Genomic DNA, 20542 nt, shown 5'->3' on the forward strand with positions numbered 1-20542 from the left:
ATCAAACATCAGTAGAAAATGCAGAATGGGATAGTTGTTGGATAACTATATAGGCTGTACTTGGAAAGCTTTGAGAGTACATTGGGGGACAGCGCTTTCCTCATCATGAGGTGACTGTCATGCCACCTCTTTATGCACTTGTCATTCAATTCCATTTTCTCTGAAATGCCCTATGTGGTACGAAGATGCACTTTCTTATCAGAGTTCCACTTTGACACAGAGAAAGATGGGACACATAACCTTGGCTTCCCATGCCAGCAGTGCAGTGGCTATTAAATCACAAACACTGTTTGACTTCTGATTACACATTCATAGAGGCTGATGTTCGGATGTACCGATCCTGTGCAGGTGTTGTTACACATGGTCTGCCACTGCAAGGATGATTTGCTGTCCGCCTGTCTCCCTGTAGCGCTGTCTTAGGCATCTCACAGTACGGACATTGCAATTTATTGCCCTGGCCACATCTGCAGTTCTCATGCCTCCTTGCAGCATGCCTAAGGCATGTTCACGCAGATGAGCAGGGACCCTGGGCATCTTTCTTTTGGTGTTTTTCAGAGTCAGTAGAAAGGCCTGTAGAAACAGTGTTTAAACCCTTTACAATGAAGATCTGTGAAGTTAGTTCGATTTTTACGAATGATCGTTGAAAGACAGGGTCCTGAAAAAGGGACGTTTTTGCTGAGTTTAGTTGCAAAGTTGCTAAAGTTGTCCATTTATTAGATTTGAACAAGCAACCATTTGCGTTATACGCCTACCAATCTACTCCAACCAACCACATTTATTTCCCCTTTGCCTTAAGTAACTTTCTGTCTTATGTATCTAATACTAATTTGTGTGTCCGCTGGATTTACTTTACTATGTTACATCTAGTCTATGAGAACAAGCTGAGAACAAGCCACCGTTTGTTATGTGGATGCCCACTGTTACCTGCATGTCACCCTTCCCTCTGTTCCCCTCTCCCAGGGCATCAAGGCTGTGCTGGCAGAGAGCTATGAGAGGATCCACCGCGGTAACCTGGTGGGCATGGGGGTTGTAGTGTCTTAACACTTAGTACTTATTTAGGTAATAAGAAAGACTCGGAATACAAGCGATTGAACTGGAGCTTCACATTTACTCAAACGAGTTAGTACCAGAATAACATAGAACAACACTGCGCATGACCAAGGGTGCTCCATCCTTAAAGGGGACATCAGTAATTAACAGAACATAACATTCCTTCTCTTATACAATCAGAGTTACTTTTATCAAACCACAACTGAAACATTTCCCAGAACTTGTTGTAGTTATTTTGCATCTTTTAATTTGAACTTGAACAGTTAGTTTTTGTTTGTTTGTTTATAAGTCTAGTCTGTCTGGTGGACGGTGCCTTCGTTCTGGGTAGCGCCTCGGATTGTCTGGAGGCTCCTGAACATCCTCAGTGTGTGCTTGTTCCATTATAGCTTCTGCTATCGCAGCACCTTCATCAACACGTTCCCTTCTTTCAGCCTGTGGTCACTTTACTGCCCCACCGTCCTCTACAGTTCCCTGTGTGTCACTTTCAGGATCTCTCTGTGCCTGTTCTCTCTCGATTGTTGTGCTGTTTTCCGTGGAATGCATTTGGTTAATGTGACGCCGCCAGATTATGTCTGGGCTCACTTGAACCTGGTAAGTTCTGGGTCCCGTTTGTGTGTGTACGGTCCCTCTTGTCCATTTCCCTCCTCTTCTGTAGTCTCGCACCATCACTTCCTGTCCTGTTTGGAGATGGCGCTCCCGGCCACCGGAGAGCATCTTGGCTTGTTTGTTCAGCACTTCATTACGCCTGTTTGGCTTCATGATGTCCAGCTGTGTGCGGAGAGGCCTCCCGAACATCAGTGCGGCTGGGCTTTCATTTGTCGTGGCATGTGGGGTGTTTCGGTAGGAGGCCAGGAACTTGGCCAGTTTTGTTTGCAAAGTCCCTTCGTCTCGTTTTGCTGCACGGAGTCCTTGCTTTAGCCCATTGGTGGCAGGGTGGTATGGAGCTGAGGTTGAGTGTTTGATTCCATTTACTGACATGAATCTTGTAAACTCGTCACTTACAAAAGCTTGCGCGTTGTCACTTACCAGCTGCAGTGGTCATCCCTCCTTTGTCTTTCTCTTGTACACGGCAGTCTGGATAATCCATCTGCATTTGTGTGGAGGGATGACGGCTTAAACTCAATGTCATACATATGACTGGCAAGGAACAGGGCATATCGCTGTAACCTGGCTGCTGTCATTGCCGGAATGCCTTTCTTTGGACTGAAAATGGAAAGCAACGGCTGGTGATCTGTAACCAGTGTGAAACGCTTGCCATATAGGTATGGGTGGAATTTCTTGACGCCCCACACTAGTGCCAGTGCTTCTTTGTCGATTTGTGAGTAGTTTTTCTCTGCATCATTCAATGTTCGTGACGCGAATGCAACTGGCCTCTCTGACCCATCTTTCAGTGTGTGTGAAAGGACGGCACCTAAGCCATAAGGGGACGCATCACAAGCCAACTTCACTGGCATTTCAGGGTCGTAATGCATCAGGACCTGTTCAGATGTTATGAGCCGTTTTGCCTCCAAAAATGCATTTTCACACTGCTCTGTCCAACGCCATGTCCTATTCTTTTCCAGGAGCTGATTTAGAGGCTGGAGTACTGCTGAAAGGTTTGGGAGGAATCTTCTGTAGTAATTGAACAGTCCCGTGAAAGATCTCACTTCTGTGATATTTTGTGGTCGTGGTGCCTGTACCACTGCCTCAATTTGTCCTGTGTTTTGTGCAATCCATTACAGTCAATCTCATGTCCACAGAAGACAATCTTGTCTTTGAAGAACTCACACTTCTTTAAGTTTGCCTGTAGACCATACTCTTTCAGTCTTTTCAGGACCTCTTCCAGGTTAGCCAGGTGCTCTTTGTCGGTGCGTCCTGTTATGATCATGTCATCCAGGATACACTGGGTTCCTGGGATTCCTTGCAAAATCTGGTCAATAGTTCGTTGCCAAATGGCTGGGGCTGATGCAATGCCAAAAACCAGGCGGTTATACCTGTATAGACCTTTGTGTGTGTTTATTGTCAGGTACTGTTTGGAACTCTCTTCAACCGGTAGCTGCAGGTAAGCCTGTTTCAGATCGATTTTACTGAAGTGTTTCCCACCAGCTAGTGCAGCAAAGATGTCATCCAGGCGTGGTAGGGGGTATTGGTCCACATGCAACATTGAATTCACAGTTACCTTGAAGTCCCCACACATTCTAACAGACCCGTCTTTCTTCACAATAGGAACTATGGGTGTGGCCCATTCGCTTCTGTCCACTTTCGTCAGGATCCCTGTATCCCATCCTCGTCGCCATTGTAGTGTCTTAACACTTAGTACTTATTTAGGTAATAAGAAAGACTCGGAATACAAGCGATTGAACTGGAGCTTCACATTTACTCAAACGAGTTAGTACCAGAATAACATAGAACAACACTGCGCATGACCAAGGGTGCTCCATCCTTAAAGGGGACATCAGTAATTAACAGAACATAACAGGGGTCATCCCTCTGGAGTACCTGGCCGGGGACACGGCAGACACCCTGGGCCTGACGGGCCGAGTGCATTACACCGTGGTCATCCTAGAGCCACTCACACCCAGGGTGATTGTTGACATTAAGGTACGGTGATTACATAGGGTGGGAATTGGGAAATTCTCAGTGGAAATGGAAAATTGGACACCTAGTCAGTTGTACAACTGAATGCTTTCAACTGAAATGTGTCTTCCGCATTTAACCCAACCTCTCTGAGTTAATGAGTTATGCGAAGGTCTGAGTTTCTAGTAGATGCCTAGTCCAAAAAAGAACTCTTTGTGATTTCTATGAACTCTCTAATACATTATGATTCTGTCATACACTTGAAAAGAGCAACTTTTTTTATTACTATGAGCAACCTACAACTGTCTGTTTCCCTTCCCTTACAGCTCGACACGGGCAAAACATTCCAGGCGAGGATGAGGTTCGACACAGACGTGGAGCTGACGTACTACCACAACGGAGGCACCATCAGGACCTACAAGGAGCGCACCATCGGGACCAAGCCGCGCTGAACACGCACATCCTCCATGGGGACGGAGAGACAGAAAGCCCTGACTCGCCCTCTGTTGGTTTGAGTTTACCATTTGGTTTTCATCATGTTGTCTCCATTGGTTTTAGTGCATTAACCCGTAGATGTTTAGCTATAGGACTTCTTTGATTATGTAGTGCTGAGTGCTTATTACTGTTGGTGAGTAGGGTTGCAAAATTCCACATCCAGTTCATTCCCAGTTGTTCCTGGTCCTCCTGGTTAGTAGATTCAGGAGGGAATGAGCAGGAAATGCAGGAATTCTCCAACCGGGATTTTTTGGGAAAGTTGATGAAGGCCGAAATGTTAGTCTTTTAACCTTGCTTAAAAAAAATCATTGTTAATGGTGAGCGAATGTTGCACCTTTTTTCTTTCCTATTTTGGGAAAGTTACCAGAATTGTTCAACCCTAATGGTGAGTTTGGTTACCCTAGTACTAGTGTAACAGGGGGCAAGTTAATCAAATCAATCTATCAAATTAATATAAGTAAACCTCATTACGTTTCTGACCTGAAACCACATTTAATATTTTCTTGAATCACTAATGGTTTTATGGACCAAATTGTTTCTGTCTATCAAATTGGAATGATGGCCTACTTTGAGATTCGCACTTGTTTGTGACCTTGTCACTCTGATATGGATAAAATGTGTATTTTGTCTGCTACAAGGCCATAGCAGGGCTAGTGGCTACCTCCTAATAGTCTTAGTGCTGTCCCCTTCCCGTTCTCCTTTCCATAACTGGAGAGGCCAGGGGGAATTCCTGGTACATATCCAGGCAGAACTGAGCGATATTAGGCAGAACTGAGCGATTTCCGCTAGATGGGCCAGCTGCAAAGTCAAAATTGCCTATATTGTAACATTTATGAAAGAAAAACATTACCTTCTTAATTTCAAGATTAGGGTTAGCAGTGTGGTTAGGCTTAAAATAAAATGTTATGACTTGTGGCTGTGCCAGCTAGTGACCAGTGCAGAGCTACCTCCAGATCAAGATTCATGATGAAAAATGCAAACCTGTATGATATGGCTCAGGGGCAGAGTAGACTACGTTTGTCAAATTGCTGAACTTCTACTTTACTCAAATGCAGCATTGTTGTGTCGAAATAATTTAGCATTATTAGCATACTATTATTAGCCTATTCTTGAAAAATAACTAATAAAGCAGTAAAATAAAGATTAACCTGATAGATTTCTGGAATAATATATGTTTATAAAATAATTGCATACAAATCATTACATTTTAAATGGAATATGAAATTAAAATAAATTCTGTACAGTAACTGGCTAAAATGTTGCAACTGTCACAATGTAATTTGAGAAAGCAACTGAGTGATCCCACAACTGCATACGAAGCTGTCTCGAAGGCAGCTGATGCCTTTCTGTATTTGTGTATTTGAGTTTCTGTGGCATAATGTGAACTGTTGAGTTGGCACCATATACACTCAGTGGCCAGTATTAAGTGCGCCCATCTAGTACTGGGTCGGACGTCCCTTTGCATCCAGAACGGCCCAAATTCTTTGGGATCTGGAAACGTTGCTCAATACGTTGCTCCTCACGCCAGGAAAACATTCCTGACACCATTACAGCACCACCACCAGCCTGTACCGTTGACACCAGGATGGGGTCATGGACGCCAAAATCCTGACTATGCCATCAGCATGACACAGGCAATGTTTTTCCACTCAATGTTTTTCCGTCATCTGCCAGTTTGTGGCACGCCTGTTAGCTTGCACAATTCTTGCCATTCTCCTTCGACCTCTCTTCAACGAGCTGTTTTCTGAGATACTGGAACTAACATACCACGCTCAAAGTTGCTTAGGTCACTAGTTTCCCCCCACTCGAACGTTCAATCTAACTGTGACCGACTGCCTCGATGCCTGTCTGCCTGCTCTATATAGAAAGCCACGGCCACGTGACTCACTGTCTGTAGGCGCAAAGCATTTTAGTGAACAGGATGGCATACCTAATAAACTGGCCATTGAGTGTAGTGTCAGTGATGAGAGTAACCTGAATCTTACGTTGTTATTCATAAAATATGACATTTTGTTAATACAGAAATACTATAGTCCACAAACCTAGTTATGACTGATTTCAGACAAGACAGTGTTACTACCATCAAGGACCGTACATTTGAATACAACCTTGAGACGGTGAAATCAAATAATACTTGAAATGTACACGTTGAGAGGTATGCGTTACTCACAATACAATTTGTTATACACAGATATGAAATATTACACAGATGACCAGTGCAGCAGTTACAGCACGCAACAACAATAATAGTAATAAGTAATAAGCTGTTACACACGTGAACAGTACTGTACATGTTAAAGCTACTCAACATTAAGAATGGTAAGGAAACCAATGTCATTGGAGTGAACGATCCCTTTAAACTACAGTAGCTGGGAAAAGCGTGCGCTTCAGCGGTGCATGTGTGACATGTTTGCGACTGTTGTGTTTGATGCAGTACTTCTGTTTTCATTAAAGCTGACCTCTTCATCGATCTCTGTAGTACCGTAGTAAATCTCCTTTGGGTGATTGGTTGATGTTACCTGTATGAATGCAACTTGTCTTGAGGGTCAGCTCCACTCCTGTTGGAACAGCAGTGAAAAGAAAATAGTTCCGATTCATAGCATCAATCCAACGTAGGGATCCCCCTCGGCTCACGTCTTGATGTAACACATGTAGAGATGTCCCCTGCCCGTCTTACAGTCTCTGATCTGCCACTTGGCCCTCCTCCACACCAGAACACACCTCCTGGTCCCCTTCCTCTTGCCTCTGGCCGGGCTCTTCCTCCAGTTGGTGTAGGTGATGGGTTCTCCACCCACCCACTCCCAGCGTCCTCGGCTCTCCCTGTCGTTTAGACCTGAGAGATGGAGAGAGGACAGTGAGTGAGGTAGACGCACGCACACACGTTGAGCCACTTTTCGTCCAATGGAAATAGGACAGGGTACTTTTTACCTATCCAGAATGGCTTCCTTCCACTGAAGTCCCACAGCCAGTCCATGTCAGCCTTGGAAAAAACGCTCACCAGATTGGCTTGGTGACTGGAACCACAGGAGAAATAAGAAATTATAGTTTACTCCAACACAAAGGCACATTCTCGCAAAATAGGTCACGTTTCTTCTTCCCCTCCTCACCTCTCCCTGCATGCCCTGATGGCGGTGCTCCACGATGACTTGCGCTCGGTGCTCAGGAAGTAGCAGTTGCCGCTGTGATAGGTCCAGCCCTTACGACAATTCTGAGCACTGACCATCTGTGTCGGGGGAGGATGAAAATGGCTGGCCAATGAGGTGAGAGTTCATTACTGAAATATGAAATGGCTAACATTAAGGGCTGGTTTCCCAGACACATCAAGCTCAGTCCAAGACAGTGGCCCAGAATGTTGAGCTATGACTTGGTTAGCCCATACTCTATGACCCTGAAATAGTCTAAGTATGATATTCATAACACAATTGGGCAATTGACGAGGGTACATTATTCTGTTTCCGGCACCATCCGTCCCAGATTGATTACCTCATCAGTGGGAGCCCAGGGCTTCCAGGAGACCCCGTTGCAGCGGAGGAGCCCGCCTGAGCTCTGGTTAAAGTGTAGGAGCCCCATCAGCTCTGGGACACAGGGTTTAGGGCCAGAGCTAGGTGAAGGCTCCTGAGGGCCAATATTATTAGAGTAAGTAACACATTTAGTTAATTTGTTCATCATATTGGAAGTAGTTTATAGGCCAAGAGAGAGAGACTGTAATCTATGCTTTGGGTTTGTTTATATAGCCACTGCCACCAATGACTGAATAACCCTCCGTGTCTGTTTATATTGAGGCGATTTCAGTCCTAACTTAGCTGTTACACCATGAGATCCAAACCTCTCCATGTGATTGTCGGTGTTGTACTAAAGTCGCTGCGATATAGAAACTGTTATGAATCAATGTAACGATGACTCACCTTATTGGGCTTCTCAGGCATTGTACGTGGGAGCAAGCTGTCACTCTTAGTCTTAGGGACAGGTTTAGGGTTGAGGTTGGGAGCCACTGGTGGTGCTGCGGCTGCATGTTGCTGCCGCCCTCTGCTGGTCACCTGAATATTAGCCTTCCTTCCCTTCCTAGACGGAGACTTGTCATCCTCCAGGCGCACGGACATGATCCCGTGGTACTGCAACCACAGAGAGGCAGTGAGAGAAAGACAGTGATGGCTGTCCCTAGGTTGGATTCGCTGTGTTAGATTAGTGCAAAAGGTCGTAGCCTTACCGTGAACACAGTGTCTGTTCCATTACGATGGACTGACGATGGTGGAATCTGTGAGAAGATAATACATGATCAAGTTGTACTTACATAACTCTTAGGTTTAGCATAGTTTAGAGCGAAGGCTTGGAACAAAGACTTGGGACAAACCTCAACAGAATAACAGTCACGCCTGTGATTACAGAGTTAAAAACTCACCGTCTCTCTGTTGGCCATAGCTCTGAGTTTCATATGGGGCGTGGCGGGCACAGCAGCGGGCACAGACTGGGGCATACCATCGCCCCGGGTCCAGGTCATCTGCTGGTCTCCCTTGGCAAGGGGTAGTGTCTCCAAATGAATGGAGCCATGTTGGGGGTACGGCCCTGACTGAACCTGCTTCCCCCCCAGACTGGAGCCCTTAGGGGCCCGACTGGATCCACACTGTCCTGGAGAAGCACAGAGACTTACATTGAGATTTTGAAACCACGTCAATACTTCATAGAAGGTTGGTGTATTGTCTATCAGTCTTTGGCTTCCTCGGTCCCTCCAGTTTCAATAACTTGAAAAATGTACCATGACAATGTACAACCTTTTTAGATCAAAATAAAGAAACGGCATTGACTCACACGACAATAGAAAATGTTTCTATTTGATTTAGTCACTAGTTCCCCAGTGTTCACCTTTCCCAGAGTCCTTGATTTTAACCAGCGCTTTGGAGGTGCTGCCTACTACGGTTCCCTCAGGGGACACCAGTGTCACTTCAAATGTCTCCTCTGCCTCCTCCAGGTGATCTTGGGTAATTTCAATACGCCAGCTCCTTTTGGATACGCCTTCATAGAGAGCACAGGTTTGAGTTACCTATCTTCTAATCTATGATGGTAACTCATATCAACATCCCACTCCAAAGCCACACGTACCAGGATCAAACTGGATTAGGCTGGACGGGCTCAGAGTGAAATCATTTCCAGCAGTCGCTGTGACCTCTCTCACCTAAGATATTGACAAAAGGGGAATCCGAAAGTGACATTACATTCATGGCACTAAAATGGATTTACAGTGCCATCTATCACTCGATTTACCTCACCGAGACTAACCTGGTTAAATAAAGGTAAAGAATGAATATATGCAATTTAGCAGAATTTCTAGATTACAGAAATTGTTCTAAGAATCATACTGTTTGAAACGGATCGATCAGAAACCTTGATGGTGATGTACGAGGACTCGGCCATGTTGCCTTTCCGTAGGACGTCCAGTGAGACAGTGCCCTGGTCCTCACATGCCTGGTACTCAGACACAGCCAGCTCCACACGAGACCACTTCAGCTCCAGCCTGCAGCATGGAACCATGAAGAACACAGCACAGTGAAAACAGTTTCACACACTTACCAAAGACCCTGCGTTGCCTTTCCAAGTTGATTGAGGGTGATGGTACCTTCTTTCATTTCGAGGACACAGTACATATGTTACATACAGAGACCAATACGGTCGTTGGGGACCGTTTATCAAATCTTCATAAGCTGTCATATAAATTGGCCTCGTCGTGTACAGTAGAATGTATGTAACCATTGGTTCTCTCCTCCCCCTGACTGACCACAGTATGTAGAGCATACTAATACTATTTGTGTCTTGTGCGGAGTAGCAGCTCACGTGTGGGAGGGCCCAGTGTTCCCCAGGGGGTCGGACACTCTGAACTCCAGGCTGTCCGACAGGGCTTCTGTCGCTGGGTCTATGATATACACGATAGTCCTTTTGCTCAGGTCCCTCTGAGTGAAATGCTGCTGGATAAAGCTGCCTGCAAGAGCACAGTGTAAGATGGACTTTTTACTGAAGAGCAAACGCAATTAACCTGGGGTCTATGGGCTATCGTAATGGTCTTTTTTTGAAGGAGCACTGATGGCCTAATTAAATGCATTTGGATGAATTATGCGTAAAATAAAGAATATTTTCTGTATTTTTAGTGGACAAAAGGATAAAACTGAGAGAATGGGGCCTGACGCCCCTGCATATAAGGCTTCACCTTTAATCGTATTCTCCAGGTAGCCAAAGTATGGTGGTCTGTGGATATGGAATGTGAGGTCTTCGTCCTTGGTGTTGCCGTCCTGCGCTCTCAGCTCCCGGTACGAGAGGTAGATCCCATAGCGACCGTCAGACAGGACTTCAGCCTTCCACAGAGACTGCAGCTGCACAACCTCAGGAGCCGAGCTGTCCAAAGGCTCAATCTGGAATACAGGGTCTTGTTCATTAGGCACCATCAAAGGTGTCCATCAAAACATTCCCAAAACATTGCACAACTAACTATTTTGATTCCACTACTATTGAATAAGTTGCTGTGCTGATCTACTGTATACCTGAAACGGCCCCTCAATCGACATATCTGGGCATAGGTGTGTATGCAGATAAGTGTGTCCTACCTGAATGGTAAAGATAACAGGTTCCATCTGTACCCTCCCCTCCAGCAGGAAACTTCTGTTGGTAGTGTCTGAGGCCGTGAAGGCAAAGCGGTCGATCTGCGACGGGCCGCCCCCGTGCCTGTAAGTCACCTCCAGCTCCTGCAGGTCCCACTGGGTGAAGTTACCCCCGGCAGCGAGCGGGACACCGCCACGAAGCAGTGTGCCGTACTGAGGAGGCTGGGCCAGGAAGAAGAGCAGGTCACTGGGTGGGGTGTCGGGGTCGGACAAGGCGAGGGCGTCAGGGGTCACCGCCATGGAGGAGTCCTGAGGGACTCTCAAGCCGCTGTTACAGGTCAGTGATGGCAGCACGCGGTCGGTGGTCTCAACGTAAATCTCCAGGGTGCCGTTACGGGTGGCCTTGCCATTGCTGACGACGAACCTAACAAAGACAAACAGGAGCATGGCAGGTTCTTAGGGGAAGGTACTTCATCTCATACAATGTATCACACTTATAGATGTGGGTCAGATTGGGGCCATCTGCTATCTGTTATGATGGCTACAGTCTTGGGGATGTAATTTTTTTTTCTACAAACCAGCATCGTCTGCAGCATGTTCCAACCACTATTATGTGGAATAATGTTAAGATTATCAGCCGCGTCATTTTATACATTTAGAAGGGTTGCCATTACTGTAGTGTCTCCAACGACGCGGTGGCTCTGTTATCGTGGACGTAGCCCACCAGGTTGGCAGCGATGTCCATCTGGCTGAAGGTGCTGATGGCCACCCCGGGGTGTTTGATGTACTCCATGTGGCCGTTGCCGGGGGGGACTGTAACGATGTAGAACAGCTCCTCGGGTTTGTCTGTACCGTCCGTCGCCAGCAGGACGTCTGTGGTCAGAACCACGCGCTCACCGCGGCTGGTCTTCACCGGCTTCACAGAAATGGCAATGTCTCCTGGGAATTGATCGAGAAAGTGAAGTCTTAAAATGAAAGTTTGCACAAATTTGTTTACACAACATAGACTTATTAACCAGCTTATTTGATTCCTTATTTTAGCTGAGTTTAACATTATTCTAATAACATAAGACAACAGTAGTAGTAGCTACCAGCTGATATGATGAGACTTCTCTACTAGCGTTTTTTTTTTTTACACAGACCATGAACGTGTAGGTTATAGCAAACTGCATAATTAGTGCACTTCCCAGTTTGGTGGTCTGTCCATCTGTTCACAAACCTTTCTCCATGTCCTTGAGGGAGATGTGGAAGTGCTGCGCGGGGGAGCGGTTCTTCCCGTCCAGCAGGTGGAACACAAAGAAATCCTGTGTGTGTCCCAGTGGCCCGGTATGGAGGTAGCGCAGCAGGTTCATGTCCACTGTCTCCTGGGTGCAGTTCATCCCCGCAGACTGGGTTACCCAGTCAGAGCCTACCTGAGAAGGGACCGTGGACAGTTAGGGAGAGAACACAATTGAAGGCACATAATGACTGAATGTTGATGATTTACTTACAGTAAAATCATTAGTGGACTGAAAGTAATATCTTTTGAAAAATGTTAGGTTGACATCCATGATTTTGCATGTTTCAAAAGTTGAATAATGAAGAATATATATACAGTGCCTTGCGAAAGTATTCGGCCCCCTTGAACTTTGCGACCTTTTGCCACATTTCAGGCTTCAAACATAAAGATATAAAACTGTTTTTTTGTGAAGAATCAACAACAAGTGGGACACAATCATGAAGTGGAACGACATTTATTGGATATTTCAAACCTTTTTAACAAATCAAAAACTGAAAAATTGGGCGTGCAAAATTATTCAGCCCCCTTAAGTTAATACTTTGTAGCGCTACCTTTTGCTGCGATTACAGCTGTAAGTCGCTTGGGGTATGTCTCTATCAGTTTTGCACATCGAGAGACTGACATTGTTTCCCATTCCTCCTTGCAAAACAGCTCGAGCTCAGTGAGGTTGGATGGAGAGCATTTGTGAACAGCAGTTTTCAGTTCTTTCCACAGATTCTCGATTGGATTCAGGTCTGGACTTTGACTTGGCCATTCTAACACCTGGATATGTTTATTTTTAACCATTCCATTGTAGATTTTGCTTTATGTTTTGGATCATTGTCTTGTTGGAAGACAAATCTTGTTGGAAGACAAATCTCCGTCCCATTCTTCCAGAATGGTCCTGTATTTGGCTCCATCCATCTTCCCATCAATTTTAACCATCTTCCCTGTCCCTGTTGAAGAAAAGCAGGCCAAAACCATGATGCTGCCACCACCATGTTTGACAGTGGGGATGGTGTGTTCAGGGTGATGAGCTGTGTTGCTTTTACGCCAAACATAACATTTTGCATTGCTGCCAAAAAGTTCAATTTTGGTTTCATCTGACCAGAGCACCTTCTTCCACATGTTTGGCGTGTCTCCCAGGTGGCTTGTGGCAAACTTTAAACAACACTTTTTATGGATATCTTTAAAAAATGGCTTTCTTCTTGCCACTCTTCCATAAAGGCCAGATTTGTGCAATATACGACTGATTGTTGTCCTATGGACAGAGTCTCCCACCTCAGCTGTAGATCTCTGCAGTTCATCCAGAGTGATCATGGGCCTCTTGGCTGCATCTCTGATTAGTCTTCTCCTTGTATGAGCTAAAAGTTTAGAGGGACGGCCAGGTCTTGGTAGATTTGCAGTGGTCTGATACTCCTTCCATTTCAGTATTATCGCTTGCACAGTGCTCCTTGGGATGTTTAAAGCTTGGGAAATCTTGTTGTATCCAAATCCGGCTTTAAACTTCTTCACAACAGTATCTCGGACCTGCCTGGTGTGTTCCTTGTTCTTCATGATGCTCTCTGCGCTTTTAATGGACCTCTGAGACTATCACAGTGCAGGTGCATTTATACGGAGACTTGATTACACACAGGTGGATTGTATTTATCATCATTAGTCATTTAGGTCAACATTGGATCATTCAGAGATCCTCACTGAACTTCTGGAGAGAGTTTGCTGCACTGAAAGTAAAGGGGCTGAATAATTTTGCACGCCCAATTTTTTGTTAAAAAAGTGTAAAATATCCAATAAATGTCATTCCACTTCATGATTGTGTCCCACTTGTTGTTGATTCTTCACAAAAAAATACAGTTTTATATCTTTATGTTTGAAGCCTGAAATGTGGCAAAAGGTCGCAAAGTTCAAGGGGGCCGAATACTTTCGCAAGGCACTGTATATATATATATATATATATATATATACATACATACACACACAGTTTAAGTTGGACGTTTACACTTTAGCCAAATACATTTAAACTCAGTTTTTCACCATTCCTGACATTTAATCCTAGTAAAAAAATCCCTGTCTTAGGTCAGTTAGGATCACCACTTTATTTTAAGAATGTGAAATGTCAGAATAATAGTGTAGAGTGTGATTTATTTCAGCTTTTATTTCTTTCATCACATTCCCAGTGGGTCAGAAGTTTGCATACACTCAATTAGTATTTGGTAGCATTGCCTTTAACAGTTTTAACTTTCGGGTTTTGGGTAGCCTTCCACAAGCTTCCCACAATAAGTTGGGTGAATTTTGGCCCATTCCTCCTGGCTGGTGTAACTGAGTCAGGTTTGTAGGCCTCCTTGCTCGCACGTGCTTTTTTAGTTCTGCCCACAAATGTTCTATAGAATTGAGGTCAGGGCTTTGTGATGGCCACTCCAATACCTTGACTTTGTTGTCCTTAAGCCATTTTGCCACAACTTTGGAAGTATGCTTGGGGTTATTGTCCTTTTGAAGACCCATTTGGAAGCTCTCCAAGCTTTAACTTCCTGACTGATGTCTTGAGACATTGCTTCAATATATCCACATAATTTTCCTTGCCATCTATTTTGTGAAGTGCACCAGTCCCTCCTACAGCAAAGCACCCCCACAACATGATGATGCCACCCCCGTGATTCACGGTTGGGATGGTGTTCTTGGGCCTGTAAGCCTCCCCCTTTTTCCTCCAAACATATCGATGGTTTTATGGCCAAACGGTTCCATTTTTGTTTCATCAAACCAGAGGACATTTCTCCAAAAATTATGATCTTTGTCCCCATGTGCAGTTGCAAACCATAGTCTGGCTTTTTTATGGCGGTTTTGGAGCAGTGGCTTCTTCCTTGCTGAGCGGCCTTTCAGGTTATGTCGATATAGGACTTGTTTTACTGTGGATATCGATACTTTTGTACCTGTTTCCTTCAGCATCTTCACAAGGTTCTTTGCTGTTGTTCTGGGATTGAGTTACACTTTTCGCACCAAAGTACGTTCATCTCTAGGAGACAGAACGCGTCTCCTTCCTGAGCGGTATGATGGCTGCGTGGTCCCATTGGTGTTTATACCTGGTACTATTGTTTTACAGATGAACGTGGTACCTTTGGAAATTTGGCGTTTGGAAATTATTCCCAAGGATGAACCAGAGTTGTGGAGGTCTACAATTATTATTCAGAGGTCTTGGCTGACGTCTTTTGATTTTCCCATGAGTTTGAAGGTAGGCCTTAAAATACATCCACAGGTACACCTCCAATTGACTCAAATTATGTCAATTAGCCTATCAGAAGCTTCTAAAGCCATGACATCATTTTCTGGAATTTCCAAGCTGTTTAAAGGCACAGTCAACTTAGTGTATGTAAACTTCTGACCCACTGGAATTATGATACAGTGAATTGTAAGTGAAATAATCTGTCTGTAAACAATTGTTGGAAAAATTACTTGTGTCATGCACAAAGTAGAAGTGTATGTAAATGTCCAACTTCAACTATGAATATACATGTTTTTTTTTAAAGTGAAATGCCCCTTTAATCTAGCATTGAACAATTCTTTCTATGCTGGCATTTGTTAATAACATGTACCAGTTCATATCAGATGATACAGTAGTGTACTGACCTTAACCTGTAGCAGTCCCTGAGTGGGAACGCTCTCCAACATGTAGACTATCTCCTGAGAGGTAGTGTCGCTGTCCTGAGCAAAGAGAATAGCACTGGAGATCAGCCTAGCCTCGCCTGCCTCCACCTCCAGTCCAATGTTCCTATAAGGCAGACAACCATGTAGGGTGAAGTTGCTTGGGTTAGTTTTGCATTTCCCCTACTAATGATTAAGGTTAGGACTGGGGGAGTGGAAACTAATCCTAGATCGGTACCTAGGGGAAGCTTCACCCAAACGGTTGGTTTGTGTGAAATGTGTACCGAATGTACACAGGAAGGAGAAATTGTGGTGTTGTACTCAGGAAAGCCAGAAGGGGGAGCACAGATATAAGGGAAGTCTAGATTAGGCGGGAGGACGTTTATACGACCTGTTGTAAACTGGTTGCAGTATGTTCCATGTATGGATTATTGGTGAAGTAAACTCATAGTAAACTCTACAGAACGTGTGGACATCAATTAATTGTTTTCTCTGTGTGTAAATGTAACAAGTCCCATCTGTTACCTTATGACTCGAGGCTCCTCGTCATTGACAGGGAGCACGTTGACCATCACGTGCCTCTGGAGCTGGTGTTTCCCATCGTTCAGCTGGATGGTGAAGCTGTCCACCATGTTCTCAGAGTCATCATGCATGTACATCAGAGACATACCTGAACAGTGGAGGTGAACTCATTATTTGAATGTGCCTGTATGTATAACCCCACGACTGATGATCACTAGTACACAAATCCCACCAAATTGCTCTATTTGAATCTCAACAGCTTTTTCATGCTCTTCAGGATCACCAGTCTCAATAATGGCACAGTACTACGGTGTCCATATGAGGACAGCCTCTGAGTCACAAGGAGTTGGTCACAGTACAGTACCATTCCTCAACTCCTGCATGGTGAAGTCCTGGACCAGCACCTCTGCGTCCCTGTGCCTGTTGACGGGTCTTCCATTGGCGGGCACGTCGTTGCCATACGTTCGGCCCATGATGGTGCCATGCCGGGGGGCCTGGACCACGCTGAACAGCAGGTTGTTCTTAGGGATGTCCAGATCCACCGCGTTTATAACAGCAGGGTCCAGCTCCTTCATATGGCCCTCTCGCACCTTTTTACACGGGAACATCAATGGGGATGTGGGTTAAATCGGTCCGGATGTGGTCCTAGAGTGCATTGATGCATGTTGCACTATAGAATAGGTGGTTAGGGGGTTTCAGTTGTTGTAGATGTGAAATCAGAGAGTGAAGAGCATGAAAAAGGCCATCACTCGCACCTTAGAGGCTGCTGCCTTATATACATAGACTTGAAATCACTGGCCACTTTAATAATGGAACACTAGTCAATTTAATAATGTTTACATATTTTGCATTACTCATCTCATATGTGTATATACTGTATTCTATTCTACTGTATTTTAGTCTATGTCGCACTGACATTGCTCATCCAAATATTGATATATTCTTAATTCCATTCTTTTAGATTTGTGTGTATTGTTGTGAAATTGTTAAATATTACTGCACTGTTGGAGCCTGAAACACAAGCATTTTGCTACACCCGCAATAACATCTGCTAAACATGTGTATGTGACCAATAAAACAGTCTTTGATTTGAACTATATTAGAGCTTTACATAGTGTAGACGAAGCCTCCAAATTCGTCCCAGGAAAGCTTACAAGATGTGCAGGGTTTTGTTTCAGACTAACACTAGCACACCTAATTCCACTAATCATGGTCTTCCGCCTGGACCAGGTGTGTTAGTGATGGGCTTGGATAATTGACAGCTTGAAGACGGGTGACTCACCGTGATATTTCTGGCGAGAAACTCCGGGACCTCGTCATTGATGGGGTTGATGATGATGTAGAAGTGGACGTGGGCCGAGGTGTGTTTCCCGTCAGAGACGCAGAGCATGAACTGGTCAGCGGTTGGCTCGATCCTCTGGTGTCTGGACTGGACATAGTTCACATGTCCGTTCATGATGTCACTGTAAGAGAAGGAGGCTGAGGAGAGACCGGAGGAGAGTTGCTGAGGTGGAAAAGTCCGGGAACCTTTACAGTTAATAATGTATATACTGGTTATACATACTACGAAAATGGGACAAAGTTTGAGTTTATACAAAAGGTTAATGTAACAAGTGATTTATTTAGGCTTGAGGTTACAACACTACAGTTTAAGAAAAAGTGCAACGCCTGTGATGTGAATGGGGTTAAATGAAGACAAATATGACGAGGTTAAAGCTACTCACCGATGCTGATGCCTGTGTTGCTTTTCTCAAATCCAGGACTGGGCAGGATATTCTCAATGTAGCCATACTGGGGAGGAGAGACCAGGCTGATCACCAGCTCCTCCAGGGGAGTGTCCACATCCGAGGCACTGAGGTGGGCTACAGTTATAGGGGCCACACCCCCTTCATCCACCACAAACACATCTCCTACAAAGGAGGAGAAGAACATCCATATTGATTGACCATTTACGTATAATTGTGAGAGAAAATAGTAATGGAATGCACTATACAGTATTGCTCAATATTTTACATTTCTGTTGGTGTGCCCAGAGTGTTGCTTTCAGTATTTTTCTTCCACTAGCCTACACTTGCTAATATAGGTGTACGTTTGCTCTTCAACCGTTTCACAAATCTCAAGGATACTAATAATGTCTGAACCTGAATAAAAAGAATCATAGGCATTGCTGCAGCATCACTGCATTCATTACCTGTTGCAATAGAAGGCATCTGACTGTCCACAGGGAACACGGTGACCTTCAGGTCATACAGAGGCAGGCTCTCCTGGACTTGTGTCCTGCCTCTTTTCAATGTGTCCCCTCGGTCATTACGGCATGACGGAGCGTTCTCCGCCTGCCCGTCGGATATCACAAACGTGATTGTGTCGTGTCGAGGGGCTAGTCCAATCTCCGCTCCTGAGAGACATAAGAAACATGATTGCAAGTTTTTGGCTTCAAAGAAGGGGATGAAATAATAGGTCTATAATCATGTTTTTTGACTCAGAAAACAGAAAACCACATGATGGCCAACAGAAAAGTTGTAAGATGTTAGGGTTAATGTATAAAAAATATATATATATTTTAAATGGAATGGTCATAAACCAGCAATACACTTATGGTGATGCAGGGATGAGGTAGATTTAACAATAATACCTGTGTGTTCGTAGGTGATACTCCCTGCGACAATGTCTGCCTGAATGAAGCGATCGACCACAATGGCGTTTTTGCGCACCACGCCATGGTATGGCTGACGGGCAATCATGTAGGTCAGACTGTTATCGTCACTGTCTGCGTCTGTTGCATAAATGTACTCAGCGGTGATGATGACTTCCTGTCCCTCTGCACAGTCCAGAACAGGTTTCAGACCTGGCATGAGAACTGGAACCTCATCATTGATCAGTGTCACCTGTTGACAAAGATATGGTCTTTAACTCTCATACAGCAAACATTCACTGTAACATCTTTTTGGCTCTTTTAGCATCGAAATGGTCATGGACATTAAGTTTACAGTACCTTAACTTCCAGAACAAAGTTGATTGCGTTAATTCCATCGGTAGCGATTAATTCAATGGCATCACCCACTGTTTCCGAGCTGTCGTGGTGATATCTGCACGGACAAACCAACACAATTGTAGTTTGACGATACAATAGGATTGTTGACACAATTTGACTCTCCTTGTTATCGAATCAGTTTGTGTCCATGCTGTATATAGATAGCCAATGACTGCTCTGTTCCAAAATTCACACTAGCATTATGCTTAGAATCAAGCCTTCTATTGGGTAAACGTTCTAAACGGTATATAGTGTGGCCATTGGAACGCAGCCAACATGTACAAACTTCACATGAGCATCGCAGTGTGTTAGGGTGCAGTAATGAAGTGTCATCAATCATATCTGACCTAACTTTTAGGCTTTTCAGGTCGTGAACAGTGAAGTTCTGGCCCGCTTTCATGGAGAAGCCATCCAGCTGAACAGCTCCGTGCTGAGGCTCTCTCTTCAGCTCCACTCTCAGGCTCTCTTCTGTCGAGTCATGGTCTGCCAGCAGCAGGTGGTCCGGACCCACCCAGCACTCCCCACCCTCGTCCACTGTCAGAGGTTTCATGTGCACCTGGGGAGGGAACATAAAGTATACAGCAGGATTGTCCAATGAAGGGCCTGAAGGGATGAAACAATTATGACTCTCCTTCTTCTATTTAAGGGCTAATTTTATTTAAGGGCTAAATTGTCTGTTCAATTCATGATATAAATGGACCAATTAACTACCAGGTAGAAAATAAAACCCAGCAGTACTTTGGCCTTCGAGGGCCTCAATCGCCTTGGTGTAGAGTCTTCAACCTGCTTCAGCTACTCCCTAGACAGCTTGTGGTAGAGTTAGCAGTGCTAGCATGATTGTGACAAGTTGGGGGTTAGCCTACCAGCACACAGAAGTGTCATCTAGCTTGATAATTTTGAACACAACCTTATACCTCTGGGGCCAGGTTGTCCACTGGCACCACTGTAATGTTGAAGCAGATGCCAGCGACTGTGGTTCCCTGCTGGTTGGTGACGGAGAGCACCAACTGGATGTGCTGCGGGTAAGGCCCAATGTCCAGGATGGGAGGCATGTAGGCCACTTTCATGTAGTTGACTGCATGCTGGAACAATAAAGGTGTTAGTAAACCTAGTCTGACATTTTCCTCCCATCCAGCCAAAATAACTGGGGGGTAAACATATCTGAGTTTACCTGTGTGAATAACCTTAACACTGGGGCTTCAGCATCCTTGGTGAATTTGGCAATGCTGTCAACCAGGAACAGCCTCCCTGCATCATGGCCCCTGGCCAACAGGAAAATAGCACATTGAACGTAACAGTCGAGTTTGAAGGGGGATGCCTTAACGTATTAGCATTGGTAATCATTCTTCCCCAATGGTACCAAGTGTACAGTATGCATTCTATCCCTGCAAATGGCAAAAACAAACTTAA

The 20542-nt window shown here is 44.8% G+C and overlaps 1 protein-coding gene across 2 annotated transcripts in view; it reads right to left on the reverse strand.

Moving 5' to 3' along the window:
* Positions 1-3386: 3386 nt before the first annotated feature.
* Positions 3387-20542, reverse strand: part of frem1a (Fras1 related extracellular matrix 1a) — a 35590-nt gene continuing 18434 nt past the window's right edge. Inside the window, exons 12-37 of one of the 2 annotated variants that reach the window (XM_029674567.2) lie at positions 20304-20394; positions 20047-20214; positions 19480-19688; positions 19094-19187; positions 18734-18986; positions 18293-18496; positions 17826-18011; positions 17384-17580; positions 16466-16691; positions 16105-16249; positions 15565-15706; positions 11905-12097; positions 11360-11624; positions 10692-11109; positions 10298-10499; positions 9928-10072; positions 9481-9610; positions 9199-9271; positions 8962-9111; positions 8501-8727; positions 8309-8356; positions 8007-8213; positions 7585-7716; positions 7209-7324; positions 7030-7115; positions 3387-6934 (exon numbers count right to left, since the gene is read on the reverse strand). In XM_029674567.2, the coding sequence (XP_029530427.2) occupies positions 6732-6934; positions 7030-7115; positions 7209-7324; positions 7585-7716; positions 8007-8213; positions 8309-8356; positions 8501-8727; positions 8962-9111; positions 9199-9271; positions 9481-9610; positions 9928-10072; positions 10298-10499; positions 10692-11109; positions 11360-11624; positions 11905-12097; positions 15565-15706; positions 16105-16249; positions 16466-16691; positions 17384-17580; positions 17826-18011; positions 18293-18496; positions 18734-18986; positions 19094-19187; positions 19480-19688; positions 20047-20214; positions 20304-20394 (4510 nt within the window). In that variant the 3' untranslated portion in view covers positions 3387-6731. Of the gene's footprint in view, positions 6935-7029; positions 7116-7208; positions 7376-7584; positions 7717-8006; positions 8214-8308; positions 8357-8500; positions 8728-8961; positions 9112-9198; positions 9272-9480; positions 9611-9927; positions 10073-10297; positions 10500-10691; positions 11110-11359; positions 11625-11904; positions 12098-15564; positions 15707-16104; positions 16250-16465; positions 16692-17383; positions 17581-17825; positions 18012-18292; positions 18497-18733; positions 18987-19093; positions 19188-19479; positions 19689-20046; positions 20215-20303; positions 20395-20542 lie in introns of those variants that run through there. The other variant, XM_029674568.2, reaches the window with a different exon arrangement.

Source organism: Oncorhynchus nerka, linkage group LG12, assembly GCF_034236695.1.
Source record: "Oncorhynchus nerka isolate Pitt River linkage group LG12, Oner_Uvic_2.0, whole genome shotgun sequence".
Classification (NCBI taxonomy): Eukaryota; Metazoa; Chordata; class Actinopteri; order Salmoniformes; family Salmonidae; genus Oncorhynchus; species Oncorhynchus nerka.